We start from the raw sequence: 27,439 nt of genomic DNA, 5'->3' as shown, positions 1-27,439 counted from the left end.
CAGCTGCGAACACGTCGTTGCGAAAACCTCAGTAATTAAATTTTGCCTTTACTGCAAATCACAAAAAAATGAAAAGTTTACATTTTCGGGCGAGCGTACAATGGGCGCGGAAGTTTGAGACCTCGGCTCGTCACCAGCAAAGCACGGCGCAAGACGCCGCAGCGCGCCTCCTCGACACCTTTGCGGGCAAGACTGTCAGCCGCCGGCAGCTCATTGACGGCAACCAGCTGCAGAAGCTATCGCTGACTCTAGGCCGAACATGCATCGGGACTCACAACGTCACAGAGCGCCCGCCAGCTGTCGGTACGCCGGTGCCACCGGGACACCATCTGGTGTACTTTACGCCGTCTGGCGTAGAGGATGAGCTGGGGCCCGACGGCTCCGACAGAACTTACAACGCGGCGGCGCCGTTTTCGAGGCGAATGTGGGCGGGCGGCACGATGCAGTGGTCGGCCGAGAGCGCGTCCATCCGCGTGGGCGACGAGGTGGAGGAGCGCACCACGCTGCTGAGCGCTACGGCCAAGAAGAGCCGCTCGGCTGGTGAAATGGTCCTTGTCGAGGTGGTCAAGGAATTGCAAGGCCCTCGCGGCGTGGCGCTTGTGGACAGGCGATCCTGGGTATTCCGGCCAGAAGTCGACCCGAGCAGTGCAGCAGCAGCAGCAGCAGCAGCACCGAAGCCACCGAGGCAGACGAAGCAGGGACCTACAGTAATTAAAGACGTAACGAGTGCTTCAAGTTGTAAGTGCAGGTGACCAAGCAAAAAAAAAAAAGACTGTACGTGCAATTCTGACAGACGGCCAGTTCCTGCACGAAACTTTTGCTGGTCGCCCGTAGGGTTATTTCGCTTCTCGGCCTTGACGTTCAACGGCCACAAGATTCACTACAACGAGGGCTGGACGACCGCCGTCGAAGGCCATCCCGGGGTTGTCGTGCATGGGCCGTTGAATCTCATCAATATACTTGATTATTGGAGAGATGTACATGGAAATGGCCAGGCACCAAAGGAGATTGTATACCGCGCCATGTCGCCATTATACGCCGGCGACCAATATCAAGTGCACACGGCTAATGTAGAGGCTGAAGCAGAGGGTAACAAGTATCAGATATTGGCAGACAAGGATGGGGTGGTGTGCATGAAAGCTGTTGTGCTATAAGTCGTCGCCATGCTATCAATGTACATGTATATCAAGTGCATGCAATCGCTATCAATGTAAATATAGACAAGGTGCATGCAATCAGTCGCTAGTATCATCATTCATATATTCATTCGAGTCCTCTTCATCCATATTAATCGGCTTTGGTCAGAGGCGCGAGTCGCTGCATGATGCTGCTAGCGTACTCGCTCAAAGGCGCATCATAGTCGACCGTGTAAATGGAGATGGAGATTCCACCGTTCTCGACCACGTACGTCTCACCTGGCAGAGAGCAGTCGCCATGGACGCACGCATTCACACCCGCGGCGTAGGGTTTCAGATTGGCCCATGTAAAGATGCCCTTTTTGGGGTCCCACACGGCTTCGTTGACCTGCGCGTTGCCCGTCATGCGTGTGCGCACAATCTCCGGCTCGGTGCCGTTGGCTTTGAGCTCCGGTATGTTGACGCTGAGGCCGTATCCGAGAGGTAGTAAGGGGCCGCCCTTGAGGCTGCTCCTGATGACCTGGTCGACGACCTTGACGGCCACTTTGGCGACGAGTGTGGCTGGGTCGCTGCCGTTCTTCACGTCAAAGTAGGGCACCTCCCGGTTGCTACCGGAGAGCGCAATGGCAGGGATGCTGCGGTGAGTGGCGGCATAGCTGGTAGATTTGTCAGTGATTGGCGGGGTTTTCAGCATCTTTGGATCCAACAGGAACGTACGCGGCACCGGCAGTGCCCGAAAGAGTCCAGACAAAGGGTCCTAGGTTGGTTCCAAAGTTGGGCCCAGTTAGAACGAGGTCGGGAACCTTGAAATCGGCAAAGCGAGGCAGCACATAGTCGAGGGCGACAAATGTGCAAGCCGCAGGAGTGCCATTGTAGTACCAAATGTGGCTGTCGTGGGGATCACTGCCAATCTACAATTGTCAACTTTTGCGCATAGCGTCTTAAGGATGATTCTTACAGATGGGGCGCCCTTGGGAATCAAGTCGTACTGTGACGCGGCTGTAAGGTTGCCTTCTCTGCTAAAGTCGCTTTTACCGCCCATGCCGCTCTGCATAGTGGCTGGTGCAACGATCCAAGCTAAGAACGTTAAATTTGTCCATGAAACCATCGAAAACAAGCGTTGGAGAAGCGCACCATTGTGGCCAGCCTCGTTTAATAGGCGATATACTTCTCGCAGGTTACCCGAAGCAAAGCCGTCGTCATTGTTTAGCAGGATGTTGAGAGCCTGGGCAGAGCCGGCGAGGACTAGCGGTAAAAGACTAGAGACGAGCATGTTGGGGGGGGGGGGGGGACCTGGAATCTTTCAACACAATGGGATGGGGAAGGGGAACGAGGTCAATTGAGAGCTGGCAGACGGGTCCTGCAGGCTATTTGTACGGAAACCTTGGCAAGCAAAGAAACCTGCATACATGCCTAGAGAGCAAAAGTTCCCATGAAGATAACTGCTCGCCTGCCGGACCAGGCATGGTCCGTAGTCGCCAGAAAGAGCAGGGCTGAGATGACTTGTCTGGGGTGAGATGGTGGTGGATTAGCGTGTGTAGGCGGCGGAGGTGGCCGAGGCTGCTGATAAGAGGGCGTGCTGCACCAAGATTCCAGAATGACAATGGATCTGGCATCGCCAGCGCGATCCTCAAATCATTACATTTTCCTCATATACGGATAATTTACGTTATGTTCAATTTCGATTGCTGACGCAGGTTTTGCCCAATGGTAGGGTCCCAGGGTCCCACAGAGCGACCTGTACTTTACCACCACATTTTTCAATTGATATAGTTCATTTTGACCGTAAAAAGTTGTGTATCGCTTGTCGGTTCAAGGGCTCAGTCATTGCATGTCAATTGGCGTGAACTCTGCTTTGAATGTTGTTACTTGATGGATTGAAGCTATCTTGGCTAAATCACTCGGTTCTATCAATATCAGCCTCAAGGACTAGGTAGACAGTGCGTGACTGGGATTGGGCTAATAACACTGTGTGATGCAAACTGTACACTGTATCCCCCTTACGCCTTCTCTTCCCATCGGAACAATGGGATACCAAATCTTTACCAACACAAAGCCTGTTACTTGCTGGCCATGGATTTTGATCATTTGGCTAAAACTAGGGCGAACATCCTGTTCGGCGCTTGGCTGAAGTCACTCCTCAGAAATAACCCCGAACGAACTGCAGCCATACAGGCGATAAGACATTGCCAATTACCCTAAAAAACAGCCAAGCTTCTCGCCAATGGGGCTGCAATATTTGCTATCGAGTCACCTTTGAGAACGGCGACCGTGTAGTTGTTCGGTTGACCGCCATTGGACGAGTCCTTGCGCGCCATGCGAAACTTGAAGACGAGGTCGTAGTCTTGCATTACCTGCGACCTGGTGTAGAGACTCGTCTTGATACACAAGAAGTGCTGGGACGCGATTCGAATTTCACTATAAAACCTTGGTGCTAGAATCGTTGATCACGAGCGATCTCGGATCCGTGAAGCCTTGTTACTGGCTCAAGTCTCCACTGTCAGCCGTCATAGTTGACCCGAAGAGGCATCTCACAGGGCCTTGTTGACTAATTGACCTTTCCGTATAGGATGAAGAGGAGAAGTTCTTCTGGAGCATCCAACAACTTCATTCTTGCACCGACCAAACTCGTTCAACTGCATTGAGCGCGTTGCACATCATGCCGCAATCTGATTTCCACGAGCACGAGCATCGCCGCTCAATCGAGACTTTGCAAATACTAGATGGAAATGCCACCACCAGCGGCACAAGTCTCCCGCCAACGGACCGCGGCCGCGATGCGTACTTGGCTCTCATCTGCTGCACCGTCGCGCAGGCGCCAATCTGGGGCAAGCCAACCCTTTTGCTGAAAACTCTTTCCCTTTTCCGCGTGGATCCTCTCGCCGTTTTCCTGACCAGCAGCATTTAGGCTATTCCGTGGCGTTTGGCATCTTCCAAGAGTACTACACCAGCGACGAGAGCCCCATCAAGGCGCCGCCTGGCTCATTCGCCACCGTCGGGGCCCTGCAGATGGGCGTCATGTATCTCATGATGCCGCTTGCGTTCATGGTGCTGAGCTGGTTCCCGCGGCTGCGTCCCTGGTGCGGTCCTCTCGGACTGGCCATTACTGTCGCGAGCATCTGCGCGTCGGCATACGTGACGACCGTCGGCGGCCTCATTGCCACCCAGGGCGCGCTGTACTCGATGGGATGCGGGCTGCTGTTCAGCCCCATCTCCAAGTACATGGATGAGTGGTTCTCGGCCAAAAAGGGGCTCGCCTACGGCATAATGTGGGCGGGCAAGTCCATTGTCGGCATGGTGATGCCGTTTGTCTTTAGCGGGCTGCTCAATCGGTTCGGTCTCCGGGCCACGCTGCTGTCGTGGGCTGCCGCGTCGGCCATCATGACGCTGCCGACGCTCCTCTTCCTCAAGCCCCGCGTGCCGCTGCACCTGCAAGCCCAGAACCGCCGCGTGTCGCTCGGCTTCCTCCGTCAAACGTCCTTTTGGATGATGCAGGTCGGCATCATCATCCAGGCGCTTGGCTATATCATGCCCAGCACGTACATGGCCAGCTATGCGACCGACGTCGGCTACTCGTCCATCACCAAGCCGATCCTCATTGCCATGTTCTCGCTGTCTAGTACCTTTGGCGCGCTCTTTCTTGGCATGCTAAGCGACCGCCTCAATGCGACCAAGGTGGTTCTCATCTCTGCCATTGGCAGCGCTGCGCCCGTGTTTCTGCTCTGGGGCCTTAGTCGGCACCTGGCCAACGTCATCATGTTTGCGCTCGTGTACGGATTCTTTGCCGGCGGCTTCAGCTCGACCTGGACAAGCATGATGCGTGAGATTCAGCGGGACGATCTGGCAGCTGATCCGTCGTTGCTGTTTGGGCTGCTCATGGGTGGGCGCGGCGTTGGCTTTGTTGCGGGAGGACCACTCAGTGGTGCTCTCATTGCTGTGCCAGGGCTTTTGACAGACGAGGCTATTGGATATGCCACGAGATATGGTCCGATGATTCTATGCACGGGGCTTACTGCGATTTTGTCGGCATGGGCACCGTTCTGGAACATGTCCAAGACCTTCAAATCGAGCATTAGGGCGGCTTCTAGAGTCAGGACAGCATGAAGACACCGACCGGCATACTCGACACAAATACGAAGACGCAATAGATTTACAAGCACTCGGTAGATTGCAAGAATCACTCAACCACCAAAAGTCACTCCAAAATCTGAAATCTCCCAACAGACGGCTTGCTGTAACAAAAGAAAACATGTCCACATCCTCTTTCTTTTGATGCTAAGTAGAGCGCTAGTGTAGGCCATGCCGTTAGCGCTGGAAAATCCCATTGCTAGTTGGCAACTAGTTGGACGTCCACGGAAGCGATGACAGCCGAATGGGAGGCACGGAGGGTACAGACGAGATGAAAGATCCGCCCAAGTACTGCTGTCTCTTGATACAGACTCTTTACTTGCGTCGAAATCTGGGAGACCGCTCCATGACATCGATTGACAGGGCCGAAGCCGACAATTGGTGCATGAGAAGCCGTAAACTATCGCGTCAAGGATGCTTTAGGTTCAGGAGAACCTTGGGTGCCAGAAACCACATGGGTTAGTCTCGTTCTAACCGTTTTGAAGTTGCCGCAATAACTTGATTTCTACACAAGGCGGCCCGAAATTCTACGGGAAATACGGTTCTGGGAGATTTTGGGACGAACCGCACAAGAGGTTCGAGCCACGTAGCTGGAGACTGCGGAACCGACTACCAGATATTGGCCCCATCATGTAAGGTATTGTAGAGCTAAAGGCGACATGCGATGGGTAGCCGACCCTGATTGCACGTCAGTAGTGCTGTGGCGATCCGTTGGGCCTTGTCAATCCCACGCACACGGCCGAGATCTGCCACCTTGCGCTTTGACCTTTTTTACCTTTGTCATGGTTCAGGAATCAGAACATGTCTAAAATCCTTCGACCGCGAAAATCTCTCTTGACGGCTCCGATCGACACGCCATGCAGCGGCAAGACATGGGAGGAGTTCCCCCACCTCATGGGAAAAGCAAGTTCGTCGTCTAGTTCACACAGGTGTTAGTACCGAGGCGAAAACGCTGTCTCTTTTATTCTTTCTTTTTTATGTACCAATGTACCAACAGAAAAGAAAGAGGAGAGAAACAGACCTGCATCAACTTTTCTTTTGGACTTAGAAAAGGAAGTCTTAGCGTGTTCTGCCCCTACTACACGACAGTTATATCTGGTTTTCCAACGACTCCTTCACCGTCATACATTAGTTCATCTTGACACAAGCTCAGTCATTTGCAACGGCAACAAATTTCCAATCACGAGGAACTTGAACCTTTTTCATTACTGCTCTGATATTTGCAACATGGGATCTGAACTGGGTGTCACGCCCGACAGCAAGCCTAGACCCAATGTCGACGCCGTCGGCATCTGGTGGGCTTGCTGGGCTGGCATCTGGACAGCCATTGTCGTGTGTGGCATGGCATTCCTCATCAGAAAACGCCATCTGCCCATGATACGCATGCGTGGCCTGGGACTTTCCCTGACGGCCATTACCTTGCTGCATCTATACTGGATCAGCGGACAACTCGGATACATTATCGGTGCCATGGCGCCTCCCGACGCCGAGTACTGGATCATGGGCACGTACTTTCCTTTTGGCATCGCGTTGTTCCACGCGTCAAACACGCGCTTCCTGCACGTTGCCAAGAGACAGGAGAAGTTTGCGACCAACGGTAACAGCAGAAGCAGCAGCGGCGGCGGCGGCATGAAGCAAAAGGCAGGTCCTGGGCTTATCAACAAGTTGAGGCGGCTCGACTACACGTCAAAGATGCTTATTCTCGTGAGTATCGGAATGCTCTTTCAGCTTTTTCTCACCATCTTCATGTATTTGATTTCTCGAAAATTCCACCCTTCTTTCGGTATTCCCGGCACAGAAGTCGGCGGCACGGAAATGGAGCGCAAGGCGGCCATGGGCCGCGGATGGGAATGGTGGCCGACGTGCTTCTGGCAGCTCACCTGGGCCTGGGTCATTGCTCCTATTATCCTATGGAAGTCTCGCCATATCAAAGATACACACGGCTGGCGACTCCAAACGATTGGCTGCACAATTGCAAAGTAAGTATTACCTGGGGATTTCGATGGCGAGTCACCACTAATAACATGTGGCAGCTTGCCCGCCACGCCAATGTGGATTATTGCCATGTACGTTCCTGCAATGGAGGCCGTAAACAAGTACTTTGTTCCGCCTCAATGGATCTGCTTGGCCATAATCTTCATGGAGATTTTCACCATTTTTGTGCCTTGTTGGGAGATTTTGCGTTGCCAGCGCCTGCAAAAGGAGACACTCAATCACATTGCGCAATGGGAGTCCAAGAATCGCGGCAAAGCTGTCAAGGGCGTCAGATCGCTCGCGTCTTCCGGAGACAGTACCATTGTCGAATCCATTCTCACCGGCCGCAAGTCTGCTGCTGGATCATACAGCTCCAGCTCCGACGAGAGTATCCTGACAATGAGCGCTCTGGAGTATGTCCTGGAGCGCAATCCCATTCCTCTGCAGCAGTATTCTGCGCTGCGCGAATTCTCGGGCGAGAACATTGCTTTTCTCACCAGTGTTTCCGAGTGGAAGTCTTCGTTTCCCAGCTCCATCCGCACCTCGCAGTACCCCAGCAGCGACACCAACATGCGCGAGCTTGTCCGCGAACGTTTTAATCGAGCTCTGCGCATCTACGCGCAGTTTGTCAGCCGCCAAGATGCAGAATTCCCAATCAACATCTCGTCCATGCAGCAAAAGAAGCTGGCAGCCGTTTTTGAGGCACCGACCCGGCTTCTGTACGGAGAGAAGCGTACCCTTGACTCTGCCACACCGTTTGGTGTTGACTGGGAGAAAGCCACACAGCCAGAGACGGCGCTGGAGTCATTGTCTTTGGAGACTGTGTGCGTCGAGGACCGTGTGCAGTACTGGGGCGAGGTTCCTGACGCATTCAATGAGACAATCTTTGATGATGCGGAGCAAAGCATCAAGTATCTCGTCCTGACAAACACATGGCCAAAATTTGTTCGACACCGTCAGGCATCTACAATCTCCGAGGATGATGTGGGCACTCGCCATGATACCGCACGGCTGGACCGAGAAAACCGAGGTAGATAGTGTTGGTGGCGTTTGGCTTGGGTAGACCAAGTGGGCGTCTTGTGCTAAAAAGGACGTCATTTGAATATAGCAAAACAACCAGCCTTTTACACTGAGTGATGGAGAAAAAGTATTATATGACTACTCGGTATCGAATCTTTAATAATCGACCAACTCCAGCCCATTGCGTGAACAAGTTTGTGTCGCCACCTTATATAGTTGTACTAGTGGCGTGGGCCGAAGGGCGTGGCCCGTCAAAACCTCGTGGACATGAGTCAAAGCTTGACCGATATGGAGACGGGCCGTGCTGAGATAAAGAAACTAGAATCTTCCTATATAAGATGATTTATCTCTCCAAAGATGTCACGTTGGCGCATGCTGTCGCAACGAAACACTCATCATTTCTAATAGAATCCAACAATTTCAAAAAAAAAAAAAAAAAAAAAGGAGCGCAATCTAGGACGACCTCGCATCGGCAAACTAGCTCCTTTGAACCCTCCTTATAGAAAAAAAAACCCCAAACCAAAACCCGCCGAAATGACGATCCCGTCACTCTCCCTTCGCAAGGTCACGCCAGAAACCCTCCCCGCCATCCACGCCCTCGTCGAAAGCTCCTTTCGCGGCCGCCACGCGGAAAAGGGCTGGTGCAGCGAGGCCGAATACTTTACCAGCGCGCGCATCACGCCCGAGGACATGCTCGCCAAGCTCAACAGCCCCGGCACAACGCTCCTCGCCGGCTACGACGACTCGACCGGCGCCCTCGTCACCTGCTGCGAGATTGCGCAAAAGCAGGACATCGACATCGACAACGACGGCAAGACAACGACGAGGACGTGCTACTTTGGTCTCTTTGCGGTGGACCCGGAGAAGCAAGGGGGCGGCATCGGCAGCTTTGTGCTCGGCGAGGCCGAAAAGTACGCCCGTGATGAGCTGGGCTGCACGAGGATGGAAATGCAAGTCATTGACAGGCGCGACACCTTGATTGCGTACTATGTTCGACGGGGGTATGTGCAGACAAAGGAGACGAGGCCGTTTCCGTATGAGCTGTTTGGCGAGGGCACTGTTCTTCGGGACGATTTGCGATTTACGGTACTGGTCAAGGAGTTGGCGGCATAACTAGAAACTGCATTTGCATCATGATTAGCTAGACTGTTAGGTGTTCAAGATATCATTTTTTTTAAAAAAGGGTTGCAAATACGAGGAAGAATCCAGATGCATAATGCTAGATGGTGATTTCGCGAGAAGGACATAAGCTGAACATGACATATGAATAATGGAAAAAGGCCAGACTTTGCGATTCAACATGACACCAAGTCAAAGAAAAACCGATGGCGACTTTGGCCGCAAGGAATGTGCTATGCATCGCAACTGTTTATATGCTCGCTTATTCCACTCAGCACTCAATTGCTGACCGCTACCCAGAGTGAGGTATTGCGGGCGGCTTAGACATCTTTGACTGCCACTGGGTGAGGTCTCGGCAAGTCGGGCTGAACATGGCCCAAGTATCCAAATTGGTGATTCATCCTTATTCAACTGTTCTCCATGTTTCATGTTCAGCACGTGGTTTTTCAAAGAATGCTGTAGTCTGTGTCCACCCGGCTGGTGCAGTTATGAGCCTGCTAGTGTAATTACTTGCTGGTGCGTACGAACTCTATAGACAGGTGTTTCTTATGTTGTTACTCTTGATGAGGAGGGTGTTAGCTAGCGATAGCGAGTAGCGATTAGGTTGACATTGTGTGTGTGGTTTGGTGCCGAATGGCTCGACGGGCTGGTGCTGAATGACTCGATAGCCGAATTTTTCTTAATGTCTTTGATGGAGATCGCGATCTTTTTGATGCAATTGCTACCAATTGTGGAAGAGTGTGTGATCTACAGAATACATCATCACTTATCCCTGGCACCTAGGTAGGCACACCGCTAAAAGCCCCCTAAAGAGCCCTAAATCCAGCGAACAAAGCACCCAACTCCGCCAACGCGGCGCCCCACTAACACGATCTTGTTCACTTTATACTCAGTACGTATTCATTTTGTTTGGAGCCTTAGGCACTGTAGCCTCTGATTGGCCAAGTTGGCCTCACTTTCCCTCAAACCCTTTATTGGTACGCCACGCAGCCTCTGCCTGGCCTAGAAGAACAAACAATCAACAACACGAATCAAGACCAATAACCTCACGATAATCATCGTTGATAACCAACATTTTTATTTTCATCGATAAAGCTTGCTTGATTCATCACCGTAATCGCATCAGATTCTTCATCTCTGTTACCTTTCTAGGCTAAGATTCTCTGAAGCCAGTCGTTCAAAGTTCTACGCGTCGTCACCTCAGCACGTGCCGACTCGTAACACGATGGCCCGTGCGATTGTGATAGACAGTGACGATAGTCACGACGAATCTGAGGACTCCGAAGCTCGCAATAATAATGTCTTCTTCGACGAGGAGGCACTGGAGTCCGCAGAATCTACAGAGGATGGATCTGGTTCTGATGAGGAGGAATCTGATGAGGCAGTCGACCCCTTTCCATTTACCCGTCTACCGCCAGAGCTTCGTTTACGCGTTTGGGCCCTGTTTTGCCCAGAACTTCTAGGCACCGCGCGTGTTCTGGACTTTAATATTCAGGACAGCGTCTCGCCTACTAGGACATCGCCTTGTAAGGTGATAGGCCCTGGGTTGTGCCTCGAGGACCAGACTCGCGCGCTACGCTGCGTTTTGGCTACTAATCAGCAATCGCGAGCCTTTGCCAAGGAAAAGTTCCCTGACGAGCTGCGCCTGGAGTCAGATGACGGCGATGAACTCACGCTATGCGTGAATTTAAAGACCGATATCGCCATGCTGGACCAGGCTCCGGACTTTTCCTATCAAGATGCTGCTACCCCCGCCAAAGTCAACTTTGATGGCTTCTCAGAGTCTCTCATCAACTTGGCCTTGCCACTCCACGACTACAGTCTTTACGAGAGGGAGACAGATGTATCTTCCTGGTTGTGCAAATTCGGATCTCTTCAGCGTCTCTTTTTATATACGGAAGACGATACTCTCGGCGGTCGCCGATTAAAGGACGACGCTCTGCGTTGGTGTGCCGCACCCGAAGCTCACCAGTATTACATGGAGACTTTTGAGAAAGAGCCGGGTTATGGCGAAAATTATACTTGTGTTGTCTGTTTTCCTGATCCTGTCCGATGTCCTCTCTTTACAAGACTTTACGTGCCCAAATGGCACACAAAGTTTCTGTTCCCATCACAAGAAAATGCCTTTGAAGAGGCTGGAGTAAGCCTCTTTCCGATGGTGCATTTCAATACAGAACAGGCTCTCGAGCGGTACGCAAACTTTGTCACTATAGTCCATCTGCCGCTTAAAGTATACGGCGCAGATGAAGAGGGCTCGAATGCCGACAGCTACGAGGAAGAAAGTGACGAAGACGAAGAGTACCAGCTCAACAATTTGCCTAATGCTTACGAAAGCGACGGCATCGATGACGATGAACCGGAGATTTTTTACGATTCTGATGATGTGCATTTCGATGATGCAGACAGCGATGATGCAAACAGCGATGATTCAGGCAGGGGTGATGCGCCGCGAAACCCATTTTCAAGCCCAGAACTGTCGGAAGCCGAAGAAAACCCACCAGTACGAGGCCACAAGCGCCATGTTATAATTGACTCGGATGATGAAGATGAACAAGAGCCTAGCAATAAACCTGCGAAGCGAAAGCGTCTTCACGTCGTTGAAGATTCAGACGCAGAGCAAAGCGTGGCCGAGGCAGAGCCGCAAGTTATCTCTTCAGATTCAGGCGAAGGCCCTACAAAGCGTCGTAGAGTGGAAATAATTGACAGTGACGACGAAAGCGACGTGGAAGGACATGATGACCAGCCGCAGCGTATTAGTCTCGAAGTTCGCCTCCAATTTAGCAGCCGAAATCGACGCGGTCCATCTGATGAAGAAGTTGGCGCAGACGACGATGAGGAGGACGATGAAGAAGACGAAGACGACGACGATGATGAGGACGACGGCGAAGACGGCTTAATTGATACCATGGCGGTTGAATCTGGCGAAGACGATGATGAGGACGACGGCGAAGACGGCGTAATTGATACCATGGCGGTTGAATCTGGCGAAGACGATGGGGAAGAGGACGAAGAGGACAAAGAGGACGAAGAGGACAAAGAGGACGAAGAGGACGGATAGACGACGCCTTTTCGAGTTTTTGGACCTGCGTTGTGTCCTAGCTTTGCCTTATACTTTGTTTGCTTGAATCACTATGGCGCAGCAAGTGTCTTTTGGTGGCTTTGTGACTTTTGGCTTTTGGCTTCTGGCTTCTTTTTTTTTGTAGCAAGTGATGATGTATTCTGTAGGTTCTGTGGGCTAGCTAGGCAGGCGTTGGCCACACCCTACAATAGGTGTTGGGCCCTGTGGAGGCCCAGAGAATACAACATCATTACCTCCAGTCTGTCTAGGCCATTTCATCATTAATTATCATCATTTTATCAAGTCTAACAGACACCAGATACCAGTCATCAAGACACTAGCCAGAAGGCACTAGCCCATTAGCAACCAGCCACAGAGCACTAAGACGTCCACCAGCTTTGACACACCAGGGCCTTACCCACTAAGACTATCAAGATCATCAGCCAAAGAGCACCAGTCATATAGATTTAAGTTCTTAAGAAAGGCACACAGGGAATTTAAGGCACACAGGAATTTAAATATAAGGACGTTGTTTTTTTGTCAGGCGGCACCTGTTGGGCCCTGTGGAGGCCCCCACAGAACCTAGGGAATATAACATCATTACCTCCTCTCTCTTCCCTGACACTACCTAGGTGCCTACCTGGCCTGGCGCGCTAAATCGCAACAATATCGCAATCTTTACAGGTTCTAGGCGCTGAAGCCCACTACCTAAGGTACCTAGGTAGGTGCGTAAGAGGTGTATTGAAGCCAACACTGTATCTCGCCTTAAGGTTTGAGTTGACGAGGGTCAATAACACGTCCTTTCAAGGTCTCTCTAAATTTTCTGCTCTGATTTATTTCTCATTGTGCCTTGTTCTTTGCTATGAAACTTGCTTCTTTTCCGACTCGAGTTGCTCAATAATCTTACGAATATGTCTTGTGTCTAGACCACATCTCAGTCACATAGCATCTTCTCGTAACGAGGAAAAATTGCTCATTTGACATTCAAATGCAAAGAAGCAAAAAAGAAAATGCGTGACTCGAAACTGATAGCCATGTTTCGTTTGGCAACCCCATACGAGTGACAACACCCCGTCTGCGTTTGTCTAGCTCACCATGCATGGACCATAACTAGTCGATAAGCTTGATCAAAAGCTGCATTCTACAGACTTTCGAACCATACGTTATACAAGTAGTACATGTAAAAGCAAATCCATCGTTCTACCGCTAATTCATTACATTATATTTCCATTCAGACATATGCGCCATCTCATACAAGGACTCAAGTCCGATATCTTACCAACCCGGCTTTTGGTTGTCAAATGTAATGTGCACCGTCTCAACATTCTTGCGGCGCGTCAACACCAACTCCGGGTCGTGACTCGGTTCTGGTACACCAGCCACCATGCTCCTCTTTGGTTTGCAAGCACCCTGCCCGTCGTTCAGCGTCTCGCCCGGCGCAGGCGCAATGTCAAACGTCAGCAGCGTCTTGATGACGTTGAGCATCACGACATTGTGCACAATGTAGCGTCCGGGGCACATGAGCACTGTAGGCAGCCCAAAGGCCATGAGCTGCTTGACCCGGCTCACGTCCACATTGCCCTCGTCGTCTAGAAAGCGATCCGCGCGCACAGTGTCGGCATCCTCGCCCCAGATGCTGTGGCTATGCTGGTGCGGCAGCATCGGAGCCACAATCAGCGCCTTGCGGCGAAGCGAAAACAGGCCCGCAAAGACGGAGTCTTGCGTGACCAGACGGGTAATGTTCGAGTTGGCCGCGTACAGTCGAAGCAGCTCGTACCAAAAGGACATGAGAAGCGGGCACGAGTCGCGCACCCGACTCATGTCGACAACAAGTCTCTGGCTTCCGGAAGAGGATGCATCAGTCGGCTCGACAAGGTTGTATACCTCGGCGCGAATGGCCTCCATGAGCTTGTCGTCGGCAACGAGATGCCATAGCGCCCAGGTGGTGATGTTGATGAGGTTGGGAAAGACGCCCATGATGAGGGAAAAGGAAAAGTCGTTCCAGCCCGCTTGCGGAATGCTGTGCTTCTGCAAAAGAACTTTGACCTTGCCGATAAAGGACAAGTCTTGGTAGTCCAGCTTCTTCTCGTCAATGCTCCGCGGCGCATCCAGCGTGCTCAGTCCAGCGCGTACGTCATCTCGAGCACGGCTAAAAGAGCGTGGTAGGAAAATGGTAAAAGGGTGATACAAATTGCGCAGACCGGAAAGCATAATTCTGATTTTATTAACGCGCGTTCATCAAAGTTTGGACGAGCCAACATACCGTAGACTTTGTCTGAATTTGATGTCATTATATGGTCCCTCTTCTCCCCATATGACCGAGCCCAACGACATGGCAATGTTATTTGACACCCAATCTGCAAGCTTCACTGTATTTGAAGCATCTGGAACAGTTTGTTGCCATGCCTCGTTGATTTTGTCCTGCACGCGGGCAAGGTGTGCTTGCACCTTGCCAATGGTCGAGAGCTCATCACGAAGAAGACGAGACAGCTCCTTCTTGAACGGGTGCTTGTCTGGCGTCATCATCCCCTGGTGACTAGCCTTGTTAAAGCGCAAATAACCGCCGAAGCCGACCCAGAAAGCGGCCGTGAGGCTCAAGCCTGGCGCTTTGGCAAAGAGCTTGGTCATTTCCGTATCGGAAGCGTCCATGACGTAGATTCTCTGCGTGGCAAGCCAAGCCGTGGAAATTGGCGTCGCCTGGCTGATTCTGCAACAGGCAAAGAGACGAGTCAGCCACTAGGCCATTTGATGACGAATGGGAAAAGATTGAAATCATACGAGAGGCGGCCAAAGTACTCTTGGAAATCACTCTTGATCATTTCAAATACATGACCAAAGTATGGTATCTGTGACGATATTGTGGGCGGCTCGCTCGCCTTTTTAGCATCCTTTAACGGCGGCCATTTCGGCAAACGCGCGTTATATATGGACGCAGATAGAGCATAGGCTCCAAGCAGGAGAACTGTGACCTTGATGAAGCCCAAGGTCAAATCCAGGTCCATGATGTGTCTTTAGTAGTATGACAACTGCCAAATCTGCAGAAGGTGGATATGGTTTTGTATTGTCTTGAGATTCAACGGCCATCATCTTTATTATCGCAATCTTCAGCTACGAAGGGAACCACTATATATGAATCAAGCAGCCATGACTATTGGGCAGTGATTGGAGGGCCCTACGGAGCAATGGATCTTTGTCAATGCGTTTGGCACGCCATGCCACTTGCTAGTTGCCGGATTACGCCGTGGGATTGATAATAAAAGGGTGCCCCAGAAATAAAAACACCCCGAGACTCTAGAATTGGCTCAGCTCCGCGTATTGCTAAACGGCATGCAAACTGGACTCGAGCAATCTGTGGGGGGTTACGTTACGACCCGCCACTATTTGCTGACACCCTCGGTCGAGGAGGTCATGGCTTGCGTTGCAAAAAAAAGAAAAAGCATAACACACTAACACACAGAGAAGTTTCGAGCAGGCAAACAAGCCAGCCCTTGTTATCTCACCTGCACGTGGGCGCTGCCGACAGGCGTAGCGTAAACATCAGGCGAGGGTGACAAACCGATCCGGCGGTCATGTACCGGCCGGCGGAGATGAAGGTTCACCATGTTTATCCCTGCAGGCTTGCTAGATTAAACTTGCATGGCTTCTTACCGCTTTTGTAGGTGTTGGCTGTCAAGATCGATGGTACTTGATAGCTCTCTCTCCTCACAACCGGTGACAGCCGAGCTTCACAGATTATTATAGTGTTCATGTCTCGGCATTCGCTTGCAAATCGGTGCCTGCCTATCTGTACGAACACTGCAGGAGCAAGTTTGTGGCGCCAGGCTTTATTAGCGTCGGAACCCTTCCAGGATCGACGCAGCGACCGACAGGGTGTACGGAGCGGCTGAGAGCTCGTGCCCTCACAAAGAGCAAAGCGTGCGCCAAATTTAGTTACCTAGTAGATAACATACAACTTGGGCTCTTGGGCAAAGTAGCTGAGCTGCACTGTACTATCAGTATCGAGCCTCATCTTGAAGAATAAATTAGCTCCAGCATCGGGCGCCGCGTCATCTCATCTTGGAGGAGACACGTCGGGTAATTTCTTTCTACAGCGGGCCGTGATGTGACCCTGAGGTCTTTCAACTGAGACATTACAAACAACAGTACGGAGTAGTGGACTTGGATCAAGATAAATATGGCTACCGAGTCTGCAGACAATGCTGGAACCAACACAGACCCAATGTCAACACACCAACGCCATCCAGTGTACCCAAAACACAAAAATAATAAACGCCGACCAAATTAGCGTCAGACCCGACTTGCCTGTCAGCCCATGAAGCCCATCCAGAAAAATGTGCATACGGCTCCGAAAACCAGCGTCAACGTCAGGATGCCAGCGCCAGCCTTGTCGGCTGTGGTTATAGGCCTTGGTGGTCTCTGTCCATTATCGCCACCTGCAAATCCGCCGTTGGGGCTGCCCTTGGATGTGCCGCCCGTATCGTTGGTTGTAGGAGGGTTCGCATCTTTGATTAGGAGGCTGGAAACGGCGGCCAGGGCACTCATATACTCTCCAGCGCCAGTCGTCTTGTCGACCCCAGGGTCAACAAATTTGCCCCCGGTCCAGTAAAAGCCACAGGTGCGACCTGTCTCGCGGCCCGTACATTGCTTCGCGGCGGCTTGAGCAGACTTTTCCAGGACGGGCAGTATCTTGTCGGCAGTATGTGGTACAATCTGCGCAACCACAGATAGCCAACGATGCACGTAGCCTTTGAAAGTAAGCATATCAGCTGTGCATGTGCCTGGTGTACTCTCGCATGGCACCTCGTATGCGGCGCCATCCTTGAAAAAGTTTTTGATCATGGAATCTACAAGATTGTCGACGCGGTCGCCCCATTTCTTGTCACCATTCGTCTAATACAGTATGTCAGTGTAGAACTTGAGGGTTGGGAAAAAAAAAGAGAAAAAAAAAATAGAAAAAAAAGGGGAAAAAAGGAAGAAAAAGGGAAAAAAAAAAAACTCACATAATTATACATAAATGCCGCACCCTGAGTCAAAATGGCGGCATTGTAGGAAAAGGTGGCCTTGTTGATATCGGTGCAATTGTGCTGCACGCGGCCACCGTCGTAGACAAGCCAACTCTTGTGATCAATGTATCCAACGCCCCAGAGCCAATCCCAAGTTTCATCTGCAAACTTTGCATATGTTTCATTCTTTGTGTATCGAGCAAGGCGAGATCCAATGTTGAAAAAGCAGCCATTGGCAATGGCTAACGCCAACTATTAGCGCTTCGGCGAATGAGATGGGCAAAAGCACCAAACTTACTATTTTTATAATCATATCCAGCATTGGAAAAGGGAATCTGCCATCGCATACCACCGTTGCAGTAAGAATCATGTCTGCTCGAGTCTGCTTGCGTGGCCCAGACGGCCTGCGCCAAAGCGAGCCATTGCGGCTTGTCTCGTGGAGGGTCGGGAAACTTGTTTTCGGCAGCAAGCATTGCTGTCATGCCCCAGAATCCTTGGTCATCGTTTCCGAGTGAAGCTGTATGGTTTCGAGGCATAAAGTCTCGGTTTTCGCCAACTTGGTGCAGAATCCCCTGCATCACCACATCGTTGTAGCTTGTGTCGCCAGTCAGGTGCCAGTAGTCGATGTATGTGCCCATCATGGCACCGCCCTGCCACCAGTAATAATTTCCCTTGTTCTCAGCTGGTGGTCCTGGTAGAATTCCGGGTATTTTTCCAGTCCTGTTGCCTTCGTATAAAAGCATCAGATCGTATGCGATGGTACTGGCCGTTGTTTTGATCGCATCTGCAAAGTGTAAGCGACTGTTCGCCTCTGCTCTCAAGGGGACTACAACCTTTAGTATCAACCTTGTAGTATTGAGCTTGCACAGCCGTGAGTAATCCTGTTATTACCAGGCTTGCAGCTAGAGATGTTCGCAGATGAAGCATTTTGAATGTAGGACGAAGCCAATTTGAGCATGGAAAGTCCGCCGGATGGTCGGACAAGACTGGCGATATCGGCCGAGAGAGAGAGAGAGAGAGCGCCAAATCGAGATGACTGGAAGCTGTGTGCGTAGCTGCAATAAATATATGATAGAAATCTTGAATCTGCTAGAAAGAAAAAATTGGGCAGATATGACTGCGAGTTCAAGTGACGCGGTGAGGACCCCAACAGGCAGGTGCCATCCACAACCTTTTTAGCAACAACGAACGAAATGAATGGTCAAACGAGTGACGAGAAGGAATATCGTTATGGAAGATGGCGTTGGAAGAAATCGATGGTGATGCAAAGGCAGAGAAAGCAAAGGAAAACGCATTCACTGAATGAAAAGAATGCGGGATTGAAGCTGACATTGGATTCGGAGAGGGGCCCGACACGCGGGTAAGGCAACGAAAACATAATCTTGTCTGCATTCCCCCCTTTCTTGTTGATATCCCGCGCAACAAACTCTTGGCAAAGCATCGCATTTCGGTTTCAAGTCTGCCAAAGACAACGCTTTGGGGGTGGAGCAGCAAAGCCACTCCAAGCGCCAGCCTGCGATCACAAAGGAGGGCTGTATAACAATAGCGTACACTTGGCTTATTGACTGTGATGAGCCAAGGTAAAGCCAATTGGCCGGGCGCACCATCAGCTGGGCCGCAGGTGGCGGCCAAAGGTGGCGGAGCACGTCAGTTGTGGTGGATGTCATGCTTGGCAAAAGATGGTTCAAAGGACAATTCTCCAGGTTGAAACGAGCCTAATATTGTCCAGTCTGATCTCGCTTCACAGCTGTATTCGAGCCTGCTCTGTTGCTGCATCTACTGCCAGCCATGCAAAGCAAGTAGCCAGCCCACAGCCGAGTCCATTATGCCTCGTGAACCGTGATTCCAAAAATGCTGTACTCCGTAGTTAAGCGCCGATGTCCCGGGGGCCCGGTAGCCCTGCGCCAAGCAAAAACCCCCCTGAAGCCAAGATCTAGCCAATTCCTCTAAAGTTGGTGTCTCGCAAGCCAAGCATCGCACCTTGGCGCGACCTTTGAAAGCGTCAGCGCTGTCAGTATCAAAAGAAGAAAAAAAAAAAACATAGCCCAGGCGAGTGAAAGAGACCAATCTTGCAGGAAGTTGCTACTTCAGTAGTAGCTTGACAGCCATGATCTCACGGATCCGGGGTTATTAGACGAAGAGGTTGACGGGTGGCGGGGAGGCTCGGCGGATAAACTTTAATTTTAAGGTTCCTTGGCCCCTGTAAACTAGCCGGAGAAGGGGGCTCAGCAGCTAAGTGACGGCCTGCTTGTTATTAGTATTCGTATTGTTCGCGCTGTAAATAGCAATTTTAGGCTGCTCTACCAGTACATCGCCCGAGGCTTGTTTCTCCATGCTATCGCAGCTGCTGCCTTTCTGAAATGTCACTCGCGCCTTTTTTCTCTCATGCGAAACTGCCCAACAGTGACAAGTCAGCACTCTTTGTCACTGTAAGATTGAAAATTTTCTACCTTTGCGACTGAAGACTTGATGTGCATCATACAGCATAATTAGCTCTCGCAGCTCAGAGCCCTAGACCGTTGAGAATGGAGAGTAAGAGCAATTGGACCAAGATTTCAAGATTTTGGATGCTAGTTAGCCAATACTGCCTTTGTTTTCAATAGTCTATCTTTTTCTCTTTTGAGACTTTTTTTTTATTTGTATAACACAGTGTAAAGATGACGAAGCGACGGATTGTCCCCGCCCTCCCCGAAACGAGTAGTAAGCGTACGACCTGATTTAGGTTAAAACTGTCGTAAGCCCGAAAAGTAGACGCGAGTGGTTCAAATCTTGTGTCGAAGTCTAGTGCTTCAAGTAACTATACAAGGCACTCTAATTCCGGGAACTTTTTTTGCCGACCCGACGAACCCGGATTCGGCGTCAATTCGACGGTGTCGGGGAGGCCGGGGAAGAGCCGGACCAGGCCTCGGTGGCACTGGAGTTGTTCAAACGACCATCAAGTTTCTCACTGCCGTGAAAAGATCAATAGTTGCTTTTCAATATATAAACAAGAATTCAAAGAGCATAGAGAACATATGACTGTAAACAATCACAAGTTTATACATCTATGATTCACCATGGCTTCTTCTAGCAACCTCTGTGTCTGTGTGACTTGCGGAACGCAGTTTGACTTTCCCTATGAAGAACGACCTCTGACCTGTCGCATGTGCAATGTACGTTTGACACATCATCATCTTCTTCTTCTTCTTCTTCTTCTTCTCATGACATATTGACAGTTCTTCAGGATCCACGCCAGTTCGTGCCGCCCTCTGGACAGTCATGGACTACCGTTGCGCGGATGCAGACAAGCCACCGCAACGAAATCAAGCAAGACGAGGTAGACGGCCGCATCTGGTCCATCTTCTCCAGCCCGCAGTTTGCCATTGGACAGCGCGCCCTACTCCTAGAGACGGAGGCGGGCAATGTGCTGTGGGACTGCATCAGCCTGCTAGACGCCGACACGATTGCCTTTATCAAGTCGAGGGGCGGGCTCAAGGCGATTGCCATTTCGCACCCGCATTTTTACAGCACACATCTGGAGTGGGCGCGCGAATTCGACTGTCCAGTCTATCTCGCAGAGGAAGATCAAGAATGGATCAATCGTGAAGATGAACATGGCCATCGGCGATTGGTCAGTGGCTTGACGCTGGAGATACACCCTCGAGTCAACATTGTGAAGCTCGGTGGCCATTTTCCAGGCAGTTGCGCTCTTCACTGGAACAAGAATCTTGCAAGTCACAAACAAGGCGTCTTGTATCAAAACTTGCATCAGGAAACTAATACCATGCTCTCTAGTTTGTCGGCGACTCCATTGGAATTTCTCAGGTAAGCCATTGCAACCTAACCTGCTGACCAAGGCTCATTATTAATGAATGAATCCTGTAGTCCGGTCTGGTTCGCTCCCACCACAGCAATGACCACCAAGTTTTCTTCTTTCACTATGCGTTCCCAAACTTTATTCCGCTAGGTCCGACTGCGATGCTCGAAATGTGGCAGCGACTAAAGGGCTGGGAGTTTACGAGTCTATTTTCTTTATTTTACCAGACGACGGTTCGCGATCCCAATGTCAAGTCCATGGTGTTGGACAGCATGCAGCGTCAGGCTCTTTACCAAGAGAACAACAGTCATCCGCTGCTCGCGGAAATTCGGGAAAGTAAAATATGATTTCTGCTCGTAATCCATCCTATTTAGATTAATGTACAGCATAATGTCAATTGACACATCTCTTACAATGGCAACGTCAGTGAATCGATTGTGGAAGCGTCAAAGAGCTCGGCAGCTAAATACGGGCCGAGGCCACTGTCATCGTCCAACAAGTCCACCATGCCCATGAAATCGACGCCGTCCATATGCTGAAAAGCGTCAAATACCTCAGACGGAGCATTAGAGCTGCCAGAATCAGCTATTATAGGTGAGCAAAACACCATCGACGAGGGTATACAATAGTATTCCACTCACATCGGTAATCTTGCAGTTTGGACAAATATCGTATATACTTGACGCATCTCTCGACAAGTGGATTACTATTGTCTAAATTTTCGAGTGCATCTGCCGCTTTGACGAGATTCAGGCGGCCTTGGGCAAGAACTGTTTGTGCATTAATGCGGTGACTGTGTCGGGCGCAAAGCATACCACCGCATACCACGAGCGCTGCGGTAAAGACTGCAAATGCAACACTTTTAGCGCAATGGCCTCATTACAGCAGATGCATATATATATAGCTTACCGTAGTAAAGCGTGAAAAACCGCACACCAAGGTTGCCATCTTCAACTGGACCGTCGCCAAAGACCGAGGCTGCCATTCCAATCGTCTCTTCCGCAGAAGAAATACACTCGAATGCCTCGGCCATGGCCAGCTGTGTCGTGTACGGCAGCTCCGTGTCGTGCCTCCCGTTGATCTTGGACAGATACTTGAGAGTAGCGTAGAGTAATGGTCGGTGAATCAAGATGGACACACTATGGTACCTGACCGTCGTGATTGCTCGCAATTTATTCATCCTAGAGCTGTGCTTCAACTCGGGCGAGCTACTTGGCAGTAGCGAAAATGCAGACGGTAGAGTTTCTGCCCATCTTCGAAGCTTCTTCCTCAGTCTGCTAGCAGTTTGGAGCATAGAAACTTCGTCCTCGCTTTGATCAGTCCCGAGATTGCCATTGTACTGGGCTTCGATAGAGAGACCCATGATCTGGTACAACTGAACGGAGAGCGACAAAAAATCGGTTGCCGTTTGCGCCACTTCGGTTTCATTACAAGGCTGAAAGTTCTCTGGTACAGGCCACGGCTTCGGTAAACGAATTGTCATGTGCGCTGGGCGTATTGCGCAAGGACGGCCAAACGTTGCGCTCAAGACAGTATCCAGACAGTATATAGTGTGCCAGGTTCGGTTCCTCATCTCCTGTACAATTTCGTTTAGCTGTCGTCCAACCTTGTCGCTATGCAAACCAAGTGCGATTGCACTCCTGACCAGTAACCCATGCACGCTCCAGGCCTCTCCCGCTTGAGGTGTACCTTGAAGGTAAAGCGCTTGCAGAAGAAGGAACTGAACAATGTCGAGGCTGACAGTTCGCAACGACGAGGCACCACACAGTGACATTGCTCTTTTATAGTAGACCAGTGATTCTTGAAAGCACTGTTTCGAGGTTTTGCCCTGTTTTCTGTTGATGTTGCTTGCAATGGCAAACATCAGGTTCAGCTCCCCAAGCCAAGTTTGTCGGACCTTGTTGAAGCCACTCGCTTTGAAGGCGCTGTACGTCTGTCGAAAAGTAGCCTCATGTAAGAAGGGGAATAAAAGCCCCATGGTGTTGAAATATCGATTCATCATGACTTCCATGTCACCTACTGCTGGCAAGCGCGAACATGTTGCCAGAGACTGCGGGGTTGTTGGCAAGGCCCCAAGGGGAGAGTGCTCTGACGATAGCATCGCACCGCGTCTTCCATCTCCATCAACTTTTTTACTGAGCTGGGGTCCTTCTGGTGTTTTTACCCCCCAAATTGCGGAAATCGAGGCAACAAGGTAGCGAACGAAGCCAATATTTGACGACTCGCCAAAGTACGCTGCGGCGCGCTCATCGACAAAGGTTATGGCTAGTCCGTCAGTCCTAGCGTCCGTTTCGGTCCCTGAATCTTCGGATTCAATGACAGAAGCGTCAATCTCCATGCCGTCGTCACTCGCGTGCGCGTCTCTCAATGGCAACGGACCACCTGGCAGGTCTTGACAATACTCTCGAGTTGGGACACAGGAGGACAAATGTCCTGTCAGCAGGTCATCGTGTCTTTGGATGAGATGCTCGACATGTTGCATTCGTTTCTCGAGCCCTGAAACATAGTCCTTTTGTATAATAATGTTTGTCGTGGAGTCTGGCGCATCATATTGGCATTCGAACCCCAGCTGATGGCACGTTGAACACGTGGGTCGTCGCCCATCGCACCTACGGAGAGGAAGTAGGGTAAGCGGACGTGCTTCAGTTGCTGGGACGGCTCACTTTACCTAGACTTTCTGGTCCGACAAGAAGTACATGCGAGGGCAATACGACGGCGCTTAGAGCCGGTTGCGGGGGCCTCCGAATCTGCCATGGCGAGCGGGGAGTTTGGGGAAAGGACGGAAGTAGCTGTCGCAGTGGGAGGCTGCGGACAATTAAGTACAAGCTTGTCTATACAAGTCTAGCTTTAGTGCTGACGATCAGAACAAGCCCAGGAGACGTCTGACGTCTAGTGCAGCGGAATTTTTCAGCTTGAGTTTGTGATTTAGCTTTCTTATTCATTCGCACACCTCCACTGTGAATCGAAATACACATGTGCCTCTGTTCCTGACTCTGACTGGCTTTTCCAATCAGACACAAAGCTCATGCAGCAAGGGTTTGGTTTGGAATGGAAAAGGTCACTTGTTGGAGGGCCAAGATGGGCACGACAACACCCTGTGTGCCTCGATCAGAAGTTTATTTCTCACGTCTCACGTATTAGATGCACGCTAGAAACTGATACTTGGTGAATAGCTTCCTGCCGGAATTAGCGTCTGTCCGCAACATGATAGAAAGTCTAGCAAGGCCAATGATACGCATCTAAATTTTTTGAATCGAGACATCATTTGACAACTAGCCAACTAGCGAAAAGACGCTTCTCAGCCTCCGGACCTTCTCCCCTCAATGCCAGATAGACACAATCCTTTGATTCAGTGTCCTTCAACACCTTGCACTCGCGCCACATTACCAAACAATGACTGGTTTGATTGCCTTGCCGCTGCCCATGGCTTTCAGAGCTTGGGCATAGTCTGTGAGCTCGAAAAAGGTAATGAGCTTCTCGAGGGGAAACTGTCCGTTGCGCCACCACTTTATCATTTCAGGAATATACTCGCTCGTGTTGGCGTGTCCTTGCACAGCACCAAAGTACTGCTTGCCGCTCACCATGAAACTTTGCATGTGGAGTGAGAGATTGGAATTTGGCAGTCCTGTTCCCACTTGGATAACCTTTCCCATGTATCGCGTCGCCTCAATCTGCGCAGAGACGAGAGCAGGGAATGCAGTCGTGTCGATGCTGATTGTCGAGCCAAGCCCTTCACTCGCTTCCTTGACCTTTTCGACCACGTCTTTCATGTCAAGGCCACTTGTGTTGATGACATGCGTTGCACCCAGTGATTGAGCTAGGTCAAGCCGACTCTCGACTCGATCAATGCCAATGATGGCCTTGCATCCCCTGTTCTTGGCTGCGATGACTGCTGCGAGTCCAACACCCCCCATACCGGCGACTGTAACATAATCTCCAGGGCCAGCTTTGGCAACATTGACTATTGTGCCACTCCCGGTCTGTAGACCACAACCGAGCGGTGCAAGAAGCTTCAGGTCGTCTTTGCTAAGACCCAGCCCACTGACATTGACAACACACTTGTCACTTACAACTGAATGCCGGGCAAGGCTTGATTGACCAAAAAACCGGCCCCCAATGCCACCTTCAAAGACAGGCTCACCCATGAAATTGATGTCAAAAAATTTGACACAGTGCGAGGGCGGCCCAGAAGTACAAACATGGCACTCTCCGCAGTACGAAAAGGAGAGAAGAACGGGATCACCGGCTTGAACTTTTTTAACTGCACTTCCGGTCTGTACCACATAGCCAGAGCCTAGAAGCGCAATTCGAAATCAATAACCGTAGCCAAAGTAGTATTAAATGTGTACATCACCTTCATGGCCAAGCACACGCGGGTAATAAACTCCTGGCACCCCAGCATCGGCTGCTGTATCTCCGCAATGAAGGTCTGTATGGCAGATTCCAGACGCAACCATGTGAACCAAGACTTCGTCATCCCGCAGTTCACGTAGCTTGACTGGTTCTAGCGCCCATTTTCCTTCCGAAAAGGGCCCTCTTGCCACGAGAGCTTCCGATTCAAAAGCCATCACGAAAGACGTCGCGGCGTGAAGTGGAACTGCAGTAAAAGCTGATAGATACCAAAGTTGAAGAGGTTTGCATGAGCTCAATGCTACAAATCGACGGAGTCAATTAGAATCTCCCTAATTTGATGATGATGCTATATTGATCTCGGGGGCGGGGTTGAAGGTGGGGGAATGCGAACTTCTGCGTGCAACCTCGACTAAAAATCGGAATTCATTCGGAACACTTACGCCACCAAACGCCACCGCATCCCATGTGCAGCACTATCTAGTTAGCTTCTTTATTGTGGTTTTTTCTCCCAGCCGTGTGTAGGTTTCCAAATCAACGATAGCTTTCAAATGCAGCTCACCAAATATCTAGAGGTATGCTGACAATCTGGCGAATTTGAACAGCGCGCATGGCGGACAAGGCCAACTTTGGCTATCCATTCATCAATGCGATACAGATTGCCTCTGGGGCTTTGTGACCATGCTGGGACACGCTACTTTTCTCATTCTCCCAGTCACTGACGCGGAGGATTCTGCCGTTTCTGTCTGTCCTAGTCGTCGACGTTATTTCCCCCGGGGGGGGTCATGAGAACGAACGCAACTCTGGGTTGCCGATTGGGATAACTCGACGGATGCAGGAGTTGAGCTTCTTTCCCAACAAAGTTGAAAAGAGTCTCCGACACTATTGACAGCATATCCAGCTCACGGCTTGATAAAGTCTCAGACTTTGGTGTCTGGGCGCTGAAAAGAAGTGCCAGTGATCCTAACACCTTGTTGACTTTCACGAGCGCTTGAGCACAACAGTGTTAGGTAATGTTGTCGGTGCGCTAGTTAACAAAGAAAATTGCAGCATCACAGCATAAAGACAAGTTTTCATTCCATAAATTCTTCCCATCGCTGAAATATGTCTCGTGTCTGTTGCTAATTGAAAGAGTCTTCACCGCCATGATCACCGGGTAGGCCGTGAGTCTGATACAGGCAACGCTCAAAAATTTAGGCGTGCTCAGCTAACTGTGTAGCTCCTGAAAATCACATGCTTCAAAAAGCGAGAACAGATGACATCACAATACTTAACCTCATCCTCTGCGGAGCAAGAAACATTACTGACTGTCAACGTGAAGAGCACATGTTGGCTTGCCCGTCAAAGGTGACGGCGCTATGGACAACACAGCGACCCATCCAAGGCCACTAACAAGAACATGAAGATTTGACCATTCACGAAAACATGTCATTAGCAACATAATCTTTGTTTCGCCTGGCAGTAGGTTCTCTGGCGAAGCATGGTGAGGGATCAAAGCCACGGTAGAGGTGAATACAAGAGCACGCCGAGAGCTACGAGGAACGCAACTTAGCCGAGGACCAAGACATGGCAGGTATTTCACATGTAATTGGGTGTATTATCAAGCAGAAAGTTTCTTGAGGGTAATTATGGCTGACACTTGAGGCAGTTTACGCGAGGTCCGCCAATGCGCACGCGCTGCTGAACTATCGCATGTGCCAGCCGTGATCACCCCAACAGTGGCAGCCCTTTCACATGCAAAATACCCAACACGGGCTCACATAATCAATCCCTAATTGCCTGACGGGGAAAATATGCGGTTCTGTAGCGCCGGCCATTCGCCAGCGAAATCGATGAAACCCCCCCCTCTCTCTCT

At 50.6% G+C, this 27,439-nt stretch overlaps 11 protein-coding genes across 11 annotated transcripts; 6 read left to right on the top strand and 5 right to left on the bottom strand.

Annotated features, from left to right (window-relative positions):
* Positions 1-68: 68 nt before the first annotated feature.
* Positions 69-1,154, top strand: BBA_06359 (putative cytoplasmic protein; the record flags this gene model as incomplete). Its single annotated transcript, XM_008601456.1, has 2 exons — positions 69-738; positions 802-1,154. 2 exons carry the CDS (start codon positions 69-71, stop codon positions 1,152-1,154), a joined length of 1,023 nt encoding a protein of 340 aa, XP_008599678.1.
* Positions 1,155-1,287: 133 nt separating this feature from the next.
* On the bottom strand, positions 1,288-2,409 carry BBA_06358 (acid phosphatase; the record flags this gene model as incomplete). Its single annotated transcript, XM_008601455.1, has 4 exons — positions 1,288-1,792; positions 1,854-2,047; positions 2,095-2,213; positions 2,271-2,409. 4 exons carry the CDS (start codon positions 2,407-2,409, stop codon positions 1,288-1,290), a joined length of 957 nt encoding a protein of 318 aa, XP_008599677.1.
* A 1,386-nt stretch (positions 2,410-3,795) lies between these two features.
* BBA_06357 (MFS monocarboxylate transporter) lies at positions 3,796-5,240 on the top strand (the record flags this gene model as incomplete). The annotated part of the gene is made up of 2 exons (XM_008601454.1): positions 3,796-3,942; positions 4,035-5,240. The coding sequence occupies 2 exons, from the start codon at positions 3,796-3,798 to the stop codon at positions 5,238-5,240; spliced, it is 1,353 nt and encodes a 450-aa protein (XP_008599676.1).
* Positions 5,241-6,491: 1,251 nt separating this feature from the next.
* Positions 6,492-8,276, top strand: BBA_06356 (uncharacterized protein; the record flags this gene model as incomplete). Its single annotated transcript, XM_008601453.1, has 2 exons — positions 6,492-7,243; positions 7,298-8,276. 2 exons carry the CDS (start codon positions 6,492-6,494, stop codon positions 8,274-8,276), a joined length of 1,731 nt encoding a protein of 576 aa, XP_008599675.1.
* Positions 8,277-8,792: 516 nt separating this feature from the next.
* Positions 8,793-9,371, top strand: BBA_06355 (alpha/beta hydrolase; the record flags this gene model as incomplete). The annotated part of the gene is made up of 1 exon (XM_008601452.1): positions 8,793-9,371. The coding sequence occupies one exon, from the start codon at positions 8,793-8,795 to the stop codon at positions 9,369-9,371; it is 579 nt and encodes a 192-aa protein (XP_008599674.1).
* Positions 9,372-10,602: 1,231 nt separating this feature from the next.
* Positions 10,603-12,435, top strand: BBA_06354 (uncharacterized protein; the record flags this gene model as incomplete). Its single annotated transcript, XM_008601451.1, has 1 exon — positions 10,603-12,435. One exon carries the CDS (start codon positions 10,603-10,605, stop codon positions 12,433-12,435), a length of 1,833 nt encoding a protein of 610 aa, XP_008599673.1.
* A 1,275-nt stretch (positions 12,436-13,710) lies between these two features.
* BBA_06353 (Cytochrome P450 CYP660A2) lies at positions 13,711-15,437 on the bottom strand (the record flags this gene model as incomplete). The annotated part of the gene is made up of 3 exons (XM_008601450.1): positions 13,711-14,650; positions 14,699-15,142; positions 15,214-15,437. 3 exons carry the CDS (start codon positions 15,435-15,437, stop codon positions 13,711-13,713), a joined length of 1,608 nt encoding a protein of 535 aa, XP_008599672.1.
* A 1,303-nt stretch (positions 15,438-16,740) lies between these two features.
* BBA_06352 (glycoside hydrolase family 76) lies at positions 16,741-18,365 on the bottom strand (the record flags this gene model as incomplete). The annotated part of the gene is made up of 4 exons (XM_008601449.1): positions 16,741-17,325; positions 17,436-17,599; positions 17,737-18,222; positions 18,272-18,365. 4 exons carry the CDS (start codon positions 18,363-18,365, stop codon positions 16,741-16,743), a joined length of 1,329 nt encoding a protein of 442 aa, XP_008599671.1.
* Positions 18,366-20,494: 2,129 nt separating this feature from the next.
* Positions 20,495-21,246, top strand: BBA_06351 (metallo-beta-lactamase family protein; the record flags this gene model as incomplete). The annotated part of the gene is made up of 2 exons (XM_008601448.1): positions 20,495-20,590; positions 20,662-21,246. 2 exons carry the CDS (start codon positions 20,495-20,497, stop codon positions 21,244-21,246), a joined length of 681 nt encoding a protein of 226 aa, XP_008599670.1.
* Positions 21,247-21,643: 397 nt separating this feature from the next.
* On the bottom strand, positions 21,644-23,988 carry BBA_06350 (C6 transcription factor; the record flags this gene model as incomplete). The annotated part of the gene is made up of 4 exons (XM_008601447.1): positions 21,644-21,819; positions 21,876-22,079; positions 22,144-23,843; positions 23,903-23,988. The coding sequence occupies 4 exons, from the start codon at positions 23,986-23,988 to the stop codon at positions 21,644-21,646; spliced, it is 2,166 nt and encodes a 721-aa protein (XP_008599669.1).
* Positions 23,989-24,617: 629 nt separating this feature from the next.
* BBA_06349 (zinc-binding dehydrogenase) lies at positions 24,618-25,802 on the bottom strand (the record flags this gene model as incomplete). Its single annotated transcript, XM_008601446.1, has 2 exons — positions 24,618-25,528; positions 25,589-25,802. 2 exons carry the CDS (start codon positions 25,800-25,802, stop codon positions 24,618-24,620), a joined length of 1,125 nt encoding a protein of 374 aa, XP_008599668.1.
* Between the last annotated feature and the right edge of the window lie 1,637 nt (positions 25,803-27,439).

The sequence above is a fragment of the Beauveria bassiana genome (assembly GCF_000280675.1).
Source record: "Beauveria bassiana ARSEF 2860 unplaced genomic scaffold BBA_S00018, whole genome shotgun sequence".
Classification (NCBI taxonomy): Eukaryota; Fungi; Ascomycota; class Sordariomycetes; order Hypocreales; family Cordycipitaceae; genus Beauveria; species Beauveria bassiana.
The sequence above is the reverse complement of the archived record's forward strand: the minus strand, read 5'-3'. Positions and strand labels throughout refer to the sequence as shown.